Source organism: Vanessa tameamea, chromosome Z (genome assembly GCF_037043105.1).
Source record: "Vanessa tameamea isolate UH-Manoa-2023 chromosome Z, ilVanTame1 primary haplotype, whole genome shotgun sequence".
In the NCBI taxonomy this organism is placed as follows: domain Eukaryota; kingdom Metazoa; phylum Arthropoda; class Insecta; order Lepidoptera; family Nymphalidae; genus Vanessa; species Vanessa tameamea.
The window spans coordinates 16,644,911-16,661,456 of NC_087341.1; the positions used below are offsets into that span (position 1 = coordinate 16,644,911).

The 16,546-nt window shown below is 37.8% G+C and overlaps 1 protein-coding gene across 4 annotated transcripts in view; it reads right to left on the reverse strand.

Moving 5' to 3' along the window:
* Positions 1-16,546, reverse strand: part of Nost (Nostrin) — a 29,996-nt gene that overhangs the window by 3,025 nt on the left and 10,425 nt on the right. For all 4 annotated transcript variants that reach the window (XR_010309865.1, XM_064220247.1, XM_064220245.1 and 1 more), the window contains exons 2-10: positions 8,953-9,145; positions 3,252-3,337; positions 2,393-2,536; positions 2,232-2,313; positions 2,010-2,140; positions 1,633-1,827; positions 1,421-1,556; positions 1,180-1,344; positions 31-183 (exon numbers count right to left, since the gene is read on the reverse strand). Coding sequence is in view for 3 of the 4 variants with exons in the window: in XM_064220245.1 (XP_064076315.1) it covers positions 31-183; positions 1,180-1,344; positions 1,421-1,556; positions 1,633-1,827; positions 2,010-2,140; positions 2,232-2,313; positions 2,393-2,536; positions 3,252-3,337; positions 8,953-9,145 (1,285 nt within the window). In the remaining variant the exon portion in view is untranslated. The remainder of the gene's footprint in view (positions 1-30; positions 184-1,179; positions 1,345-1,420; positions 1,557-1,632; positions 1,828-2,009; positions 2,141-2,231; positions 2,314-2,392; positions 2,537-3,251; positions 3,338-8,952; positions 9,146-16,546) is intronic.

Below are 16,546 nucleotides of genomic sequence, written 5' to 3' on the forward strand. Positions count from 1 at the left end.
AAATAACACGCCACACGTAACCACACTCACATGATACAATTTGTCGGCGACATTTTGTTGAGAGTCGTCGCTACCAAAAGTCGGCGTTTGTTTCATAGCCATCGATAACTTCTCCAAGCCTTGCTTGGACTTGCGTTCTCTTTCTATGTCTTGTTTTACTAATTGCATAATTTTGAGCAATGCCTGAAAAAAAGTGTCTTGATTGTGTAGACAATGTAATAAATTATTTACTCTATCTAAATAAATATAATATAATAATAAATTATTTACTGTATCTAGGAAAAACATACAGACTTGGATAAGGGCTAACTTGTTTGGGTAAGAAAAATACATACTTCTACCTGTATTTTTCTTACTCTCTTCTGGTTCGTTATCCGTGTTGGTTCATAATATTTTCGTGTAAAATTGAATATTTTAAACAAACAAACCGAACTGCGGCTGAATATTGTACTGTACCTAATTCATCTTTAGACTACTAACTAATAATAAATAGTTTCAATTTTGAAAACTAAACTTATTCTCGAAAAAAAAAATATAACTAATAAATCCTCACCAAGATGTCTATAAATCAATATTAACTGTTAATATTGCCAATAAATTAAAATATGCTTAAGAGTGTTTTTGCCGGATTAGTCGTTTACACGGGTTTTCTAAAAGATATTTTAAGCCAAATATTTATCAGTGACCTAAACAAAAAAGCTGTAAAAATATAGACAGTAGATATTATATGTAATGGTTAGATAATACCCACGATCTCCGGATTAATTACTGTCGTTGTAACATATATATTTGTAGCGAGTACTGTAATGGAAGATATAAATCAGATTCAAAACAGCACTAACAGCTTGAACGAACGTCTGAGTAACTCATCATAATATTATCGGTTTTTATAGCATGTGCTTTGCTATTTATATATATAATAATAATAATAAAATTACGAGTATACGGTATAAAGATTTAAATCGATACATAGCCCATATAAGCGCAGCTGTGGAATGATCCTAATACAGACGGGCTAAGACCTCCTTTCTGAGGCGAAGGTTAGTATCTTACTCCACTACGCCGCAATGCGGGTTGGTGGAGATATAATACTGTCAAGTGACTTTTAATTGTAATTAATTCGAACTACACATAATAATAATAAGTACGAGTAAAAAAAGTTGGCATGATATTACATACTTGTTTTCGTCGTTCTCTGTTCATGGCGAGCGTGGTGTGCTCGCAGTAGAAGTCAGGCAACAGTTGCTCGCTGGCTCCGGCCGGCGCCGAGCGCACGCCTCGCACCACACGCATGTCCACATTCGCATTCGCGTTTTGGATCGGCCCCACGAGAGCGTTCGTAGCCTGGATGTTGCCAATTTGTTATTAAAAAATTCTAATATTGTCACAATTTTGCCCGTCACTCTGCTCATCGGTTTACCTCTGCTAACTGTGGAGGTACAGCTGCCGTCAGCCTCAGATAACAATCGGCGGAGTTCTTCATCTGAGCGAGTCTTTCCTCTTCGAGAGATTCCAACATCCCCGCACCTTTCACGACGCTCGTTTCCCATTCCAACCTGGAAGAAATTATGAGATAAATAAAACCGGTCCAACTTGTAATATTCGTATTGATGCTTTGTTTTCACTATTTACCTCGCTCTTTCTGCCTGAACGCAGACGTTATAATATTCGACCTCGGTTTTCTTAACGGCATCCTCCGTTTTCTTCTTCTTTACCTGCAGTTTGGCGGCGTCCCTCTCACTCGTCGGGTTTGTGGTGCGGTCCGCCCGCGCCGCGCTCAAAATGGAATGCGGAATGTGACCCACACTCGAGCTCCGCGATATGCGGCTGTAAACGAATACACAGAGGTAGTAACTCGCTCCTGCCATCCGACTACTTTTAACATCGCAAAGCATTCAATATAACGCACAGCTATTCGCAGAGCAAAAAAAATTGTAGGATCCTTCCAATCAATCACTTTGCGAAATTAAATGGCGCTTAGATTCGCCGAGTTTATCAAGTGGTCAGACCTAGCATCTAGTGAGGCGTCTTGTAACTTCTCGTTCTCTCGCGCCGCCGCGTGCGACTGCCGCTTCGATTTGGCTTCGGCAGACCTCCAGTCGGACAAAGTGCGTGTCGTTTTATCAACATTACCTTCAATCTGAAAGGCCCGTTTTTAAGATATGATGAGAAAGAGACAGTCGGTGAATGGTTTATAGAACGGTCGATGTGATCGAAACTTAATGCAATACCTTCTTTCTTAGTTTAAGTTGGCTATCTATGACATGTTTCATTGGTTTTACGAGCTCCTCGGTTAAGGCACTGGAGTAATTTCTGCAAGTTATAAGACGAGTATATTAGTCGAATAGCTTAACGATTTATATAAACGAAATGAATAGACAGTGACGCTCACCTATGTATTTCTGATCGTTTTTCCATTTCTAAGGCCACATGCTTCCACGCCTCTGCGCACGAGCCGACACTCTCTTTGCAAGCTTTGCTTAACTTGGTACTGAGTTTCGTTAAGCATTTCGAATAATAATTTTCTGCTTCTACCCTGTAATGAACACAAACTTACTCACACAAGCTGTAGTATCCACATATGATGCAACAGTTATCAAGGTCACGTAACGTTCCATCGTTAGGTATACGATGTAAGTTATTATTGAATCGTTACGGAAACATCATAAGAAGCATCATAAAAAATTGTCATTGTGGCGTAATAGTCGAAGTCGGCTACGAACGAATACAAGTACGAATGTAGTTTCGTAAATAAACAGTTAAGATAATTTCGAGTCGCTCGAGAATACACTGTATATTTGTGACCGTCGTGGTGACGCCAAGTGGGGCGTCGTATCGCAACGGTCTATTTTTGTTTTTTGTGGCCATTGCCGTAACCTTACAGCGAGCACCACTCGTGTTAACAAGTTGCCTACACTGTTTCGTGGGATAGACTAAACCTGTTATGAGGCCAACAAATAAAAAGTAGATTTGCCTAATATAAAAATCAAAATGAATCAACAATCGTTCGTCTACGTTAACCTTCAAACTCCTGTTGTGATCGTGTTATACAGCTGTTTTATCCCGGATCGCGGTGAAGGACAGAAAAACGATTCGTTTTAAACAATAATGTATTGTGCATATGTGACATCACAAAGAAATATCAATAAGATGTCAGATAAGCAAATTGTTGCATACGACTTGACTGAATGTGATAAAAAACCTACTAATAAATAAAATGAATAATCGATAGTGCTGAATTGAAAAGTGACCTTTCTTGTAAAATGGAGGCCAGCTCCTTACTGAAGTCGCTGCCTTGCTTCACGTAGCGACGCAACTCATCGAAGCCATTTTGAGCCTGAAAACAACAAAACGAATGTGATATACGAATAGTTGTGAACACACAGAACGTAGTATATTTCTTGAACAAAGTTGTTCGATGAGTACAAGTACTTTTAGATACTTACTCGTTATGACTTGCTATACGCAGACACAAGAAACGAAGTATTGTGTACAACTTACAAGGAAAAAGATAAATTCTACAATTGATTAAATGTGTTGAAAGAAGGTGTGTTTACTCCCGATCTGCCCCACGAAATGACTACTATTAACTGAAATTGTTTTACTCATTTCAAATAATTTCTTTCAAACGCCAAAATAATTATGGCACGCTTTAAACACTTGCATGTTAAAAGGAAGTAAGCATTCCTTGTGATTTCAAAAATTTACCGAAGATATCTAAAACTTATCAAACTGGTCTGTGTAAACTTTAATTATATTTAACAATCTTAAAATGTATTTTTAAAATTGTAGAATTTGTTCGTCTAAGTTCTGTTGTAAATACTAAAAAAAGGTTTACCGCAATTATCACCAAATATATGCTCAAATGAAAAGTATTTATTGGTAAAACAATTGTATGTGATCAAACAGAGTGCCCCTAGCTTGTCCCACGGAAATTAAGACAGTATCAGATGATCAAATGGTTAAATTCCATTATATATTTGTATTTTTTTTTTAAATTAATGTTTAAGGCATATATATTTTATTGTTTTACAGTAAAAATACCTACCTGTAACCTGTAATTTAATTATCACACTAATATTGCAAAGAATCTTGTTTTTATTTTGTAAATTATCGCAAAAAACTACGAATTCAATAGTAATGGAACTTTTATTAATATTGTAATTTAAAGTCTTATAAGGGACAAAGGATTATATATACTCTAAAATTTGTAGTTTATTTTAAAATATAATCCAATAGGAAAATATCTTCTAGTTTTCGCGCAAGTCTGTGTAGATGACCTCCAAACGGTGCATAGAAATTATAAATCTGCATTAGTAAGAAATCTTTCGTTCATTTCAATATTTTATTAAACAATTGGAGTACGCCGTAAACAACAGTAGGACGCCGAACATTTAATATAACTGATAAGCTGTCTTATGCAATGTTTAGTGAGTAGCCTTTACAATATTCTAATGGCAGGAGTAGTTAGCGTTTGGATTTACCTAGTCGATACTATTTGCTAATATTATACAATCCAAACAGTTTTTATGAATATATATTAATTTATTTAATACATCAGCATTCCCTTTCTAATAGTTTCAAAACCATTTTCACGAATACCACTGATTATTTAGGTCTCAACCAAATACGTCGTGTCGATTCAAGGCCAAGTTGTTTATTCATCTTTAGGTACGCTGTTATATCTACATCCGTACAGGCATCGGTATCGGGTACACCTCCAACGAACTTTAGTATTCTTTCATCTGCGATTCTTTCATTGTCATTTTATCGCGGTCACAGTTAGTAACGGCCGAGAACGAGCATTGCTAAAGCTGCAAAATTATTCGTAGATTTTTCAAAATGTCAATTAATGTGATTTCAGATTTTGTAAATTGTTTATTCCTTTCAAATAAATGCACACAAGAACATCCCGCCGGGAGTACATCTATTTTCCGTTGATTTATATTGAGACCAGTTTAATAATAATATAATTTGCGCACAAACGCTCGTAGGTACATAAATATGCTAATGAGAAGAAATCGTAAGACAAAAGCAGATCGAGAGCAGCGCTACTGCATTATCGGAGTTATTAATCGCACGCGAGGATCCTCGCCGAGAGCCGTTGTGATAATTACATACTAATCGACCGCGTCCGCGCCCCCCGGACCACCCCCGAGCGAGACCGACCACGCGACGCGCTGTTAGAATATTCGCGCACCAAGTACTAAAAGAGTTGTATTTTACGTCATTCAAATAAATTATTCATAACACTATCTACAGTCAAATAGATCTACTTTCTATTTTGTCTCTCCATACTTATTATGAAACGATATTTATTTATCTCTTAAGATCGAAACTGTGCACTTTGTTTTATCAATTCCAGTATCAACGTTGTCCTGGTGCTGCATGAACCACCACAATTATTGCAACTACCCCTATAGTATATAAGTATATATAAAATAATATACCCAAAAAAAAAACTGTAATGAGAATTATATTTAAGAGAAATTAATATTTATTGCGCAAAAAATATATTCCGTTGAGTGCTGGTCAGACGGTGAAAGATTTAAGTTAATTAATACAAATTATAGCTTCTCTTGTCAAATGAAAATAATTGTTCGAGAATTTAAAACCACAAGCTGATATTGGCAGCTTAAGAGCTTATCAGATATTGGTTTGTAGTCGTGACGTAAACATAAACGAGTTAGCCTGCGATAACGAGCAACACATACAGACATATTTTAAACACACCGCTGTTAACGTTAGATAAAAAAGTAATGTTTTTAGTCTTAGATTAATTATTTGAGCACATCGTGTCTTCTCCATTCAAGTGTCATGTACAATACAAGTACAAGTCTGTACTGCTCTTAGTGTCCCCCCTTGCTCTGCCCGCGGCTGCTATCGCTGAGACACGTGACGTCACATAACGACGTACGCAGCACGTGCTGTCACGAGTTCATGTTGTCGTTTAGAGTGAACACTTTTTTGTTGATCAATTTTCTGAAATGATGTAACGTTTAGTACATACAAAGAAAGATCGATATACTAAATAGTTCTTAGCGTACAGCACGATACCATCAAATTAGCCGAGACACGTTCCCGATCGGTAACATTTCTCTATTTGATATAATTTATTCACGTCAGTCACAACAAATCTTTCTTTATCTGCTGGTCACGCGCCGGTCGCGCCACAACGGCATACATCAATGGATTAAGCGATGCTATATACCGAGCATACCATAACTTTCTTTACACAGTGACTTTCACCGTAGTCAAAAAAGATTTTAAAATTCACCGACGTAAGGTTTCAATTAGCGTGCACGTTTGATCGAGTCGATTGAATTTCGACGCTTATAGCAAGCGTTGCGCATGCGTTGAATGGCGACAAGTACTGCGGCCTATGAACATCCGTCCGCACGCGCACGGGAAGTACTCGTGCCATAATTATGACGTGAAATAATATAGCAAATACCCTTATTAGTACATTTAGATTTTTGTACAATATTTCATTGTGAAGTTAATAGATTAGTAAAACAAGTAAACGTAATATTCTTTAGTAAAAAGCCCGTGCCATCATACATAAATTTGCTCCACGAGTCGCCCTGACGAGTGGCTGATCGCTCGTTTGCGAGGTTGCGGCGACGCTCAATGATCATTGTTATCTCAGGCAAACCTCCGCGCCTCCACACAAGCTTTCTATACACGGCCGTGGCAGCTCACACGAACTATGTGCTATTGATGATATAATGTCGTTGTACATACGAGACAAATTGTTAAAAATATACGCAATGCCATTTTTGACTAATTTGATAGCTCAGAATTTAACTATAGTTTTTAAAATATTTTAAAGTTATTATTTTAAACTGATATTGATATAGCGTAGTGTATTCTTGCGGCACTCGTCGGCCATCGGACAGTCGCCACGTCTCGCCATCGTATCTCGATCTCGCGCAATACATTGTAGCAATGATCCAGTAAATCACGTTTTTAAATTACTATCTCTACTCGGAAGATTTCTTACCAGTAGGTGTGGAAAGCAGGAACACGATTTCTACTTTTTCTAAATGATTTCCCCTTAAGTTATATGAACAGTTATTGCTGCGCTTGAATGGCGGACTAACTCAAGATAAACCTACAACATTGTTGTATTTACGGCCTGTGGACCCAAAATGTTTACCAATAGTGTAATTTATTAGTAACCGTTTCTCTGTAGCGGGTGGTATTCGTCTGGGCGGTTAGCTGGTCGCCGATCACTAGAATGAGAATTAGAGCAATATTTTGCAACTGTCATGATGTACTTTTCACAGTTCCGATACCTCCGACAAAACTTTCTATGCGGTTAATGGTCACGGGGATTGGTCAATAGAGATCAAATCATATTCTTTATCGATTCTTGTGTCTTTTAAAATATCTTGATTATATACATTTATCATTTTCCTTTCAGCTGCAAATAAAAAAATACTGAGAATTTTTCATAGAATCAGAGAACGCGGCGAGGGGAATCGTTTCATAAAATATTAGCGCACGTTATCGTTGCATGTACACACATGTACACACATGGATACACATGGACACACATGGACACCACGACGTCGACTCAGCGTCGTACGGATCGGATGACTGCCGTCAGAAGCTCGCACGTGTGCGCGAATGTGGGAGCTGAGGACCCTCGAACATTTACAATAACACGCATCACAATAATCACATCTCTTTAAAGCAAATAAAGATGAATGACGAGCGCATTGTTATTATGTTATTGTGAATCGATTCGATGTCGCAGGTTTCCATAGGAACTAGCAGGCGGCTCGCAATGTATAGGCTTTGTATTGCTTTGCAAATGCTTCGGCAACTCGAGAACATTAGAGGCTCGCAGAGATCGGAAGCGTTAAACAAACTATTCTACGCTTTTTAATGTGATGCTATTGGCCGTCGTAAAGAAAGGCAACGCCATTTATTCATTGGATGAATTATTTCCTTATTTTATTTCATACTCCAGCGCTGCTTCGTACATTCTAAGTTTTCTTTGTTTCGTTTAAATGTACGCACATCTGAATCAAACAAAATATTTACCCTAAAAGTAAAGCTGAAGCGACGACTTATAACGTTCGTTTCAATGGAAAAGTAGGTATATTGTAGTAGGTAGATTTTTTAAAAAGATACAACTTACAAAGTAATTGTTGATGTTTTTCTAAATTTCGTTTACTTATGTGAAGTATGTAATATTTATACATATTATAAAAGATAAACCATCTTGTATAATATAGATAAATATTACATACTTACTCACAATAGCGAAACGAAGCGTCACTTCGTCCACGTAGGCGTGATTATACTTGTATTGTATTGTAAACATTAATAAAATAGGAAGAGACTTTGAATTTGGTCTTCCAGTAGACCATCATCATGATAATGATCATTTAAAAGTAACATACTACTCATTTATTTTCGCTTTAACAACAGTTATAGTCGAACATCGAAATGGTTCCCTACCTATCAGCGGTCGCGCTATAACAGCGAATAAATTATGTTTGATTTAAGTGCAACTTGTATCAGCCGGGAAGACCTGAACTGGATTCCCTTGGCAGATTTTGCGTTGACTCTTAAAATCCTTTCACTCGTATAATAAGTTTCGCTGGCTGAGTAAACTTTTACCCCCATTAAGTCACTTTCACTATCTGGATGCCGAACGGAGCGCGGCAATGGCTTTAATTGTTTATTTCACGATTACGTCAACACTGACTCATCTTAAATTCTGTAAACTATACCAAACTAAAAAAAGATTGTGATATTATTATTGAGCATTAACAAGATTTTGACCTTTTTTGTCTAATTAATAGAAATTTCATAAATATTTTATGGCAAATACTATTTTCAACGGAATCCCGTTTAAAAGTCATATTGCTTATCTTTCAAATAATCAAATTAATTGTCACTTAAAATATAAACTATAAGAAAAGAGCATCAACTTACCCAATAGTTATCTTTGAAGGCCTGGTTGTTGGAGGAACGCAGGTGAATCATGTCCTCGAGCGTGGTCTGCCAGCGATCCATGCCGGCGCTGTTCTTCGCGGAGTCGTCTCGGCTCACGGCCGCATCCTCCTCGTGCTGCGCGGACGCCGCATCGCCGATACCGCTTTTGGCGCTGCTACTGCTGCTGAACGTCCTATAGGAAACGATATCATATATGAGCTTTACTTTTTTCATTCAGAGATAATTTTTGCATATTATTTCTTCTATCTGCAGTCAATATCACAGCATACCACACAATGCGGAGCGGAAACATTAATTCGATAGAGCTGTAATGAGCCATGTCATAATGATTCATACTTCCTTATGCGTAAGTCTTTCTTACTCATCTAGAGTTATTTGTGTGAAAAATGGCGCTTAATTAGCCTGCAGCTTGATAAACAGGAAACGCTGTTTCTGTCTGCCTGACTATTGAAATATTTGAAGGACGTTTAAGTTAAACCTGCTAAAGTTCTTGAGTCTTGTTTAGTAACTAATTACACTATATTTCTGATTATTAATACGCCTAAGGAACCCTACTCTGACATAGCCTTCTGGTTTACTGGCAAATATTATACATTTACTTTCTAACCGAAGACAACGACATTTAGCATCGACGATTTTACAACTTTTCACTAATATGATATATTCCTAACAATGACCAATCTGCAAAAGTCGATTGCTCGACCTGCTCTTGTGGCACGTTGGGGAGTGACGGCGGACGTGTGTAGCTGTAACATATTAACAGACAGAAGAGAAATATGTTCTAACACATTCTTGTAAAAATCAAAGATACCTACTTCTGACCACCGAGTACCAACCAACATATAAAATTGTGAACTCAAGAAACGCTTATAATATTTATAATATTAAATATTTATGAAAGGCATAATTTATGCAATAAAATACAGAATACCTAAACATTATGCATATATTATGTGCGTTGCTTCCTTTGTATGGGATATATGGATTTTTAAAACAATTAGACACGTGCTCGACTCGGCCTTGCCCGCGTCACCGTACTCGTTAGTCGCGAAGTGGCGCATCGATTGCCCCGCTGGGTTGCAGATACTGCACGGTCAGTGCTGACACCTGTCTCCGACACGACACGCCGACACCTCATCGCCGGCTCTTGTCCTTGTCCAGTCGACAGCTGCCGTCCGCATGCTATGCTGCTACTCGCGCCGCGTGTCACGTGGCGTACAGCGATGAGTTTCTTTGCTTTCGTCCATCGTATTCCATTCACTATAGGTACGTTTAGATACGTTTCCAATATTTGCTGGCACGATAAGTCATTTATTGATAAAGCTCGGTACTTAGTGTATGTCATTAAGAAATAAATAAGCGTGTGGAGTTTCGATTTCAAAAGCGTTAAGACTTGTAAGTTGAAAACTAGCAAACTCGAGACTTAATATTAATGCTCTATTTAATTTATATTTATTGCCGGCGATAAGCTTTGTGAAACCGTCCACGCGAAAACACCTGGTGCAAAATCGTTATATTTAATGCACCTATTTTAAACAATCACACTGATTTTAGATAGAGGTAAGTTTTGATGTTTAAATATTCTGAATTCACGCAAAAAAACAACCAGATTCGAGCTTTTATAATAGCTTAATAAGATGGAATGAATGAATCTCAGGATGGACTAAAGCGAATAAAACGGCGAGTGTGAATGTTGCATATTTTTCGAAATACATGGATGTCAGAGTTAAACGATACGTAACAGTTTGATACTACCGAATCCCCGAATATTTACCAATTTATGTGCATATTCATAGCGGCGCAGAAGAAAAGTGAAAAGGAGGCGGTTGGCACCCGTAGATATCAATCATTAAAATTTAAATCACAATATTTTTAAATCATTGTTATGATAAACAAGTTTCATATCTTTTGTTGTGATCAGAGTACATTTTAATTAAAATTAAAATTTTCAAAGTGGCAACACATTAAGAAGCTTCTAAGGCCATCAATATTGCGTAAGGAAAATATTTAAGAAGACAATCAAACGATGAGAGATAATTATTAAAAATATAATACCTACGGATTCCTTCCGGCGTATTATTGTCGCGAACTGCGCGATTTTATTTTCTAACACATTAAAGTAAATGAAGTGGATGATGAAATTTAGCTATTTCGAAACGGCCGAGCGATTAGTTTCTGAGATACTATTGGAGGATTTGCCAGACCGCCGGCCGTTACATAACCTCCAAGCGCCCGTTGCCGACCCGCGGCCCTCGCCGGCTGCCGCACTCGCGCCTCCGCCGCCGCACCATGGGGCCCAGTGACCTTTTTGTGCAATCTCATAACTCTATCTCACACAATACTATCTCGTAAGATCGGTGTCCCGTCAACTCATAACATATTTTTATCATAATCAACTTGATAGTTTTATTATATTTAAAGTTATGTGATAAATATGTAAACAAAATAGTTTTTATATAAATATCTTATACAAGTCCAAGTCAAATGCGAATTAATACATATTCGTCACTCGAAAGTCGACGTGTGTGATGGTAACAGTTTGACTCGAGTACATCGTTTGTAACTACGTTCCGTAGGTAGTATCACTATTTTCGCAATTTAATCAAACTCATTTCATAAGTGTAATATTCTTTATAGTGAACTAAAAGTTGTTGAGTTAATATTCGAGTCCGACAGATATGAACTTTGGAACAGAGCTGGTTAACTGATTGCACCCGATAGCGGTTGTAAACAGTTTTCTCATAAATATACAAGAACTATCACACCGAGTCAATTCATCGTGCATAATGTAATTGATTCTATCGACACATTGTGACATCTCACACGTAACCAACACCAGATGCAAGTAGATCAGTTTCATAATAAATGTGGTGGTAGAAACACGAGCAGAGCTCGAGAGTCGAGCCGCCGCCGCGCCGCCGCTCCGCGCGCTCTCCGGGCCTCGGATACTCCGCACTCTCGGCCGAGACGAAAGTCAACGCCGACATTCGGTTATAACGAGACCTTGTGTTATATTCATTGAAGCTAGAATTGATTTTGCGATAAAACGAGGTTTCCTTCCTGCAATGGTTGAATGCTGTCAAGAAATAAAGTAATAAAATACCCGATTTAAGACCTTGCTATTGTTTAAAAGGCTGCCAATACATTCAGTCAAAATCCAAACATTTGAAAACCATGTTCTTCAAGGTTTTTGAAGCACTTCGATGAATGAACCGTCATATTACAGTGAATAAATGTAAAGCTACCACCGACGCTTGGAAGGCTGCTTTATTTGGTAATCAGCTTGAAGGGAGGATCTCCCTCGAATGACAATCGATTTGCGGCAACGAAAGTGTTGCTGATCGAAACTTGCATAGATCCATTCGGTGACTTTCACTGGGCCACGGGGCCGCGCGACTTCTACCGCTATGCTCGACTTGATGTTGTTATTTTCAGGACGACGTTCGGACATTTAAATGCTAATAACTTTAAATCGCAAATTCCCACGCTTAATTGTGTTTATTTATGTACGTAATTAACGCAAAAGTGAATCTGAAAGTCGGAAGTCTGAAAACGTTTACGTTTTATGAAGTAAGTATAAGGCATTCCATTGGAACATCAATAAAATAGGAAACTAGGACCCTGATTATGGACCTGACGGGATGTGAACCTGGGTAGGTTACGTTACGTACATTAGATATTTTGCCGCCAAACAGTATTGTTGCGTTCCGGTTTGAAGGGTGAGTCGAACAACATAACATCTTATTTACCAAATTGGACGAAGGACTGGTTAATATTTAATATTTAAATTTTTTCTGCGTCGAAATCCATGGGCGGTGGAGACCACATTAAGTGTCCCACCTATATAATAAATTGCGCTTGGGTTTCAGACTTACAATCCAACAATATTAGGCTACTTATAATTTGAATTGTAATTTTTATGTTATATTTGTGTCGGTATTCCGCCAATATAAGTAAATTGTTACTCTAAGTATTGAAACAAGGCAATCACTCGTCGGATCGGATTTAAAATAAACCGGAAATTATTAATGATAAATATTTCTTAAAACTGTCCCCTTCTCTCGGGCTCCCCGACAACACAGCGCGACCTCGAGTGACCCTGAGTTGAAAATTAAATTACATTTAATTTCCTACTCAGGTTTGATACAATCACGGTCATAAATTACCCACCACGGAAAATTTGGCCTCGCACCACTACAATCAGCGATGTAGTATCGCTGATTTCTAGGACGAGATGAAGCCGAAAAGAACATTTGTTATCAAGATGTTTGACGAAACAGTCTTCGGCATACATACATATACTGGTATGTATGTGCGTATGTCACTCACACAGCCGAATCATATCTAAAACACATTTAAAAGCACACTAGTGCAATCAGGTTTATAAGAATACCTTTAAGCAGTACAAAATAAGTCGTTTAAGCGTCTGTTCATTGTGTTCATTTTTTGAGTAAATATATTATAATTTTTTTTTGGTTTTTAATATATTAATAATTTATGTAATTGTAACCTAAGTTTTTATGTGTCGTTTTGATTAAATCATAAGAAACTTATCAAATTAATATTCAATGAATAGTTTGAATCAATTTTTTTACATTAAAATCATTACTGCGGTTTATGTATAAAAGAAAAATATATGCAGAGAATCAGACTTTTCTGTACCTAGATATTATAAGGTCTACAAGATCTACTAGCAGAAAGATTTATAACGATATTACAAATAGTAAGTTTTGGCAGCATTCGAATTGATATTAATATAATGTCAAGCTTCTGAATGACTATTCGAGTCATTGAAATGCGTTACGCTTGTTCTCTACACGGTACTAATTCAGATCAAGTTTAGTGAAAGAAAGAACACATCCCTTTAAAACTTTTTCTTGGAATTAAAATTCCCGTTTATGTCTCTTGCTTTTAGACTGGTAGCTTGAGATGTACCTATTTATTCTATATTTGAATAATCGCCTGCGAAGAAAGGCGCGGCGACCGGGCAGGTCACAGAAATAGATCGTTTGGCTTGGATCACCCGCTTGTAGTATATTTGTTATATTTGTTTATACATCTCACTATTTACAAATCGCCAATAGTCGCCCGAGGCTGTACTCGCCCGTCGGGTGTTAGGTTATTAGGTATAGTTATGAGCAGCCGCAGCTCCGGCTCGCGCTGCGCGCATAAGGGCCCCGTTGTCAGTTTTCTTGTGGTACATATTATCCTATTATTATTTTGCAGTTTTTATGCAAAGCTCTTGTCTATATTTTCTTTGAAACAACGTTTTAGAAGTATCGCGCGAGTATACTTTACCCTTTTATTGTTTGTACGGAAGTAAGTGCTAGTCGCCACAGTTATATCACCCTGACGGTCAACGACCTTAACAAGTATTATTAAATTTATTGACTGAGTAGCATCGATTAGCATGTCGACGAGAGCGACTCCACCGGTCCTCAGTGTCGCCACATACTCGGCTAAGCGATTACCATTGTCCATAGACACTGGCTCTGCTCCTTAAACCCCGCCGATCCCGGACTCTGACATTTAATGCTTCGTCATAGGACATACATATCTACTGTGATACTCTGGCACGTCTTCCCTGTAAATCGAAACTCAGAAAGAAAAAGCTTATTGTTTGGCCGTGGAGTACAGGCAATTATTTTATGTAATAAACTGTACCGATGTCTGCAATGAACACAGTCTGTACTATTTGATAAAAACGAATAACAATTTCTCTTATTCGCAGAGCGAAATATCTCAACGTATTCATTTTAATGAGACTGCGCGTCTATTTCATTTAAATAATATTACACCTTAAAACACTTTCCAAATTAAATGAAATGTGATAATTTATATACCTACATAAAACATTTCCTTTCTCGTCAAATAGCTCACTTTTTCTATGCACAAGTAAAAGTTACTTTTTATTTTATTCAAAGGCTTTATATTTTATTTTATTCAAATAAATAGTATTTATACCATAACATGTTCAACGAAATCTTACAGACATCGACTGGGACTGTGAGAGCGGGGTCGCCCCCTCGACGTAAACCAGGAGATCGAATCTCCTTCATTAGTGGCATTTTCATCTGATACGTAAGCACTCGTAACATATCGTAGTTTCTCACAGCTTCGTGTAATAATCTTGCACACTATCTTTGTGCTGCTGACATTTGTTTACCTACACACATGCGCATCGCGCACAGGGTAGGGTACTCACTCGCCAAGATACGCCAAGCTACCGACGCCTCACACTCGTGTCAAACTACAACACGACGAAAGTATTTCAACGACTCGCCTGACAAATCTACTAAGAAAAGTAATTGTCACGAGCTGAGCGAAGGTATCGTCAATGGACACGTCCTCGATGCAATTAATTTAATAATAATACAATTTGTATTGCTGTTTACCTCATTTGGAACACTAATTCTTAAATAGATACCATTTTATATTTCAAATAATACAAGAAAATACACACGATACGCGATAAAGAGATACGTTTAACACGGCACCAACGGTCGACCGTGACCGCTACCGCCGCCGCCGGCATAGAGTGGCCACACAAAATGATCACCCGCCGTTACTCCGATACCCAGCTCACTGATCGCGCACCGAAGCGATAACCTTGAAGTTTCAATATACCTGTCGTGCGGACTGCCTTCTAATACTTAATTAGCCTTTTTTGAATTACGTGTTATATCGACCTATACAAATAGACTATCTATCTATAACTATAGAGATGTGCTTCAACGTTGATTATGAATCCTTACCGACTGGCTTCAAACGTCTTATTATTATAACGCTCTGAATAAAAAGGATTATAAACTAAAAAGACGAGCTGTGATAGTATATAACAACAGATATTATTGCTATAGGCTATTGATTTCCTATAAAGCCTAATAATATAAAGTATTTATTTACATAATTATTATTATCAAGTCCTAAACCATATACAAATAAGAATTAAAAAAGACACTATGATGTATAATTCATGACCGCGTGGAATTGTGGCAATCATACCAGCAGCAGTTCTCCGTTGAATCGCAATGCGGATCCTCTGGGCAAAAACCGAAACCGGGCTGGTTTCGGTTTTTGCTATTCTGCTATTGATTTGCTTGTATTTATTGAAGAGAGCGGTCTATCTCCAAAATTTATCATCATATTTCGAAATCTCTTTCAAACAAAAAAGTAATTTTGCATTCCATCTGTATTTGACGGAGTTATGCCCGAACATACGAACTGAAAAACTATAAACCTCCAAATTGATAAGCTCCTGCTCTTTTAAAAGAAACATGAAAAGAGTAAGTAGTGAGTATGATGTCTCACGAGGAAGGTGAAGTAACGGCGCTCGTTGCAGTGCTTGCTACTTAGTAATGCAATGCAAATATGAATACATACAAATCAATAGGTTTTTTCCATCCGCATCCTCCACGCTCGCGCGTGCGCAGCGGAGCGCGGGTCCCCGCTAGTGACTGGCGGCCTAGTGGGGACACGCTTCGAATATTCGGCCATATCGGTCGGTATTTTATGTTTATCGTATGGAATATCCTAAACAAAGTAATTGATTTAACGAGCGGGTTTTGCTCAC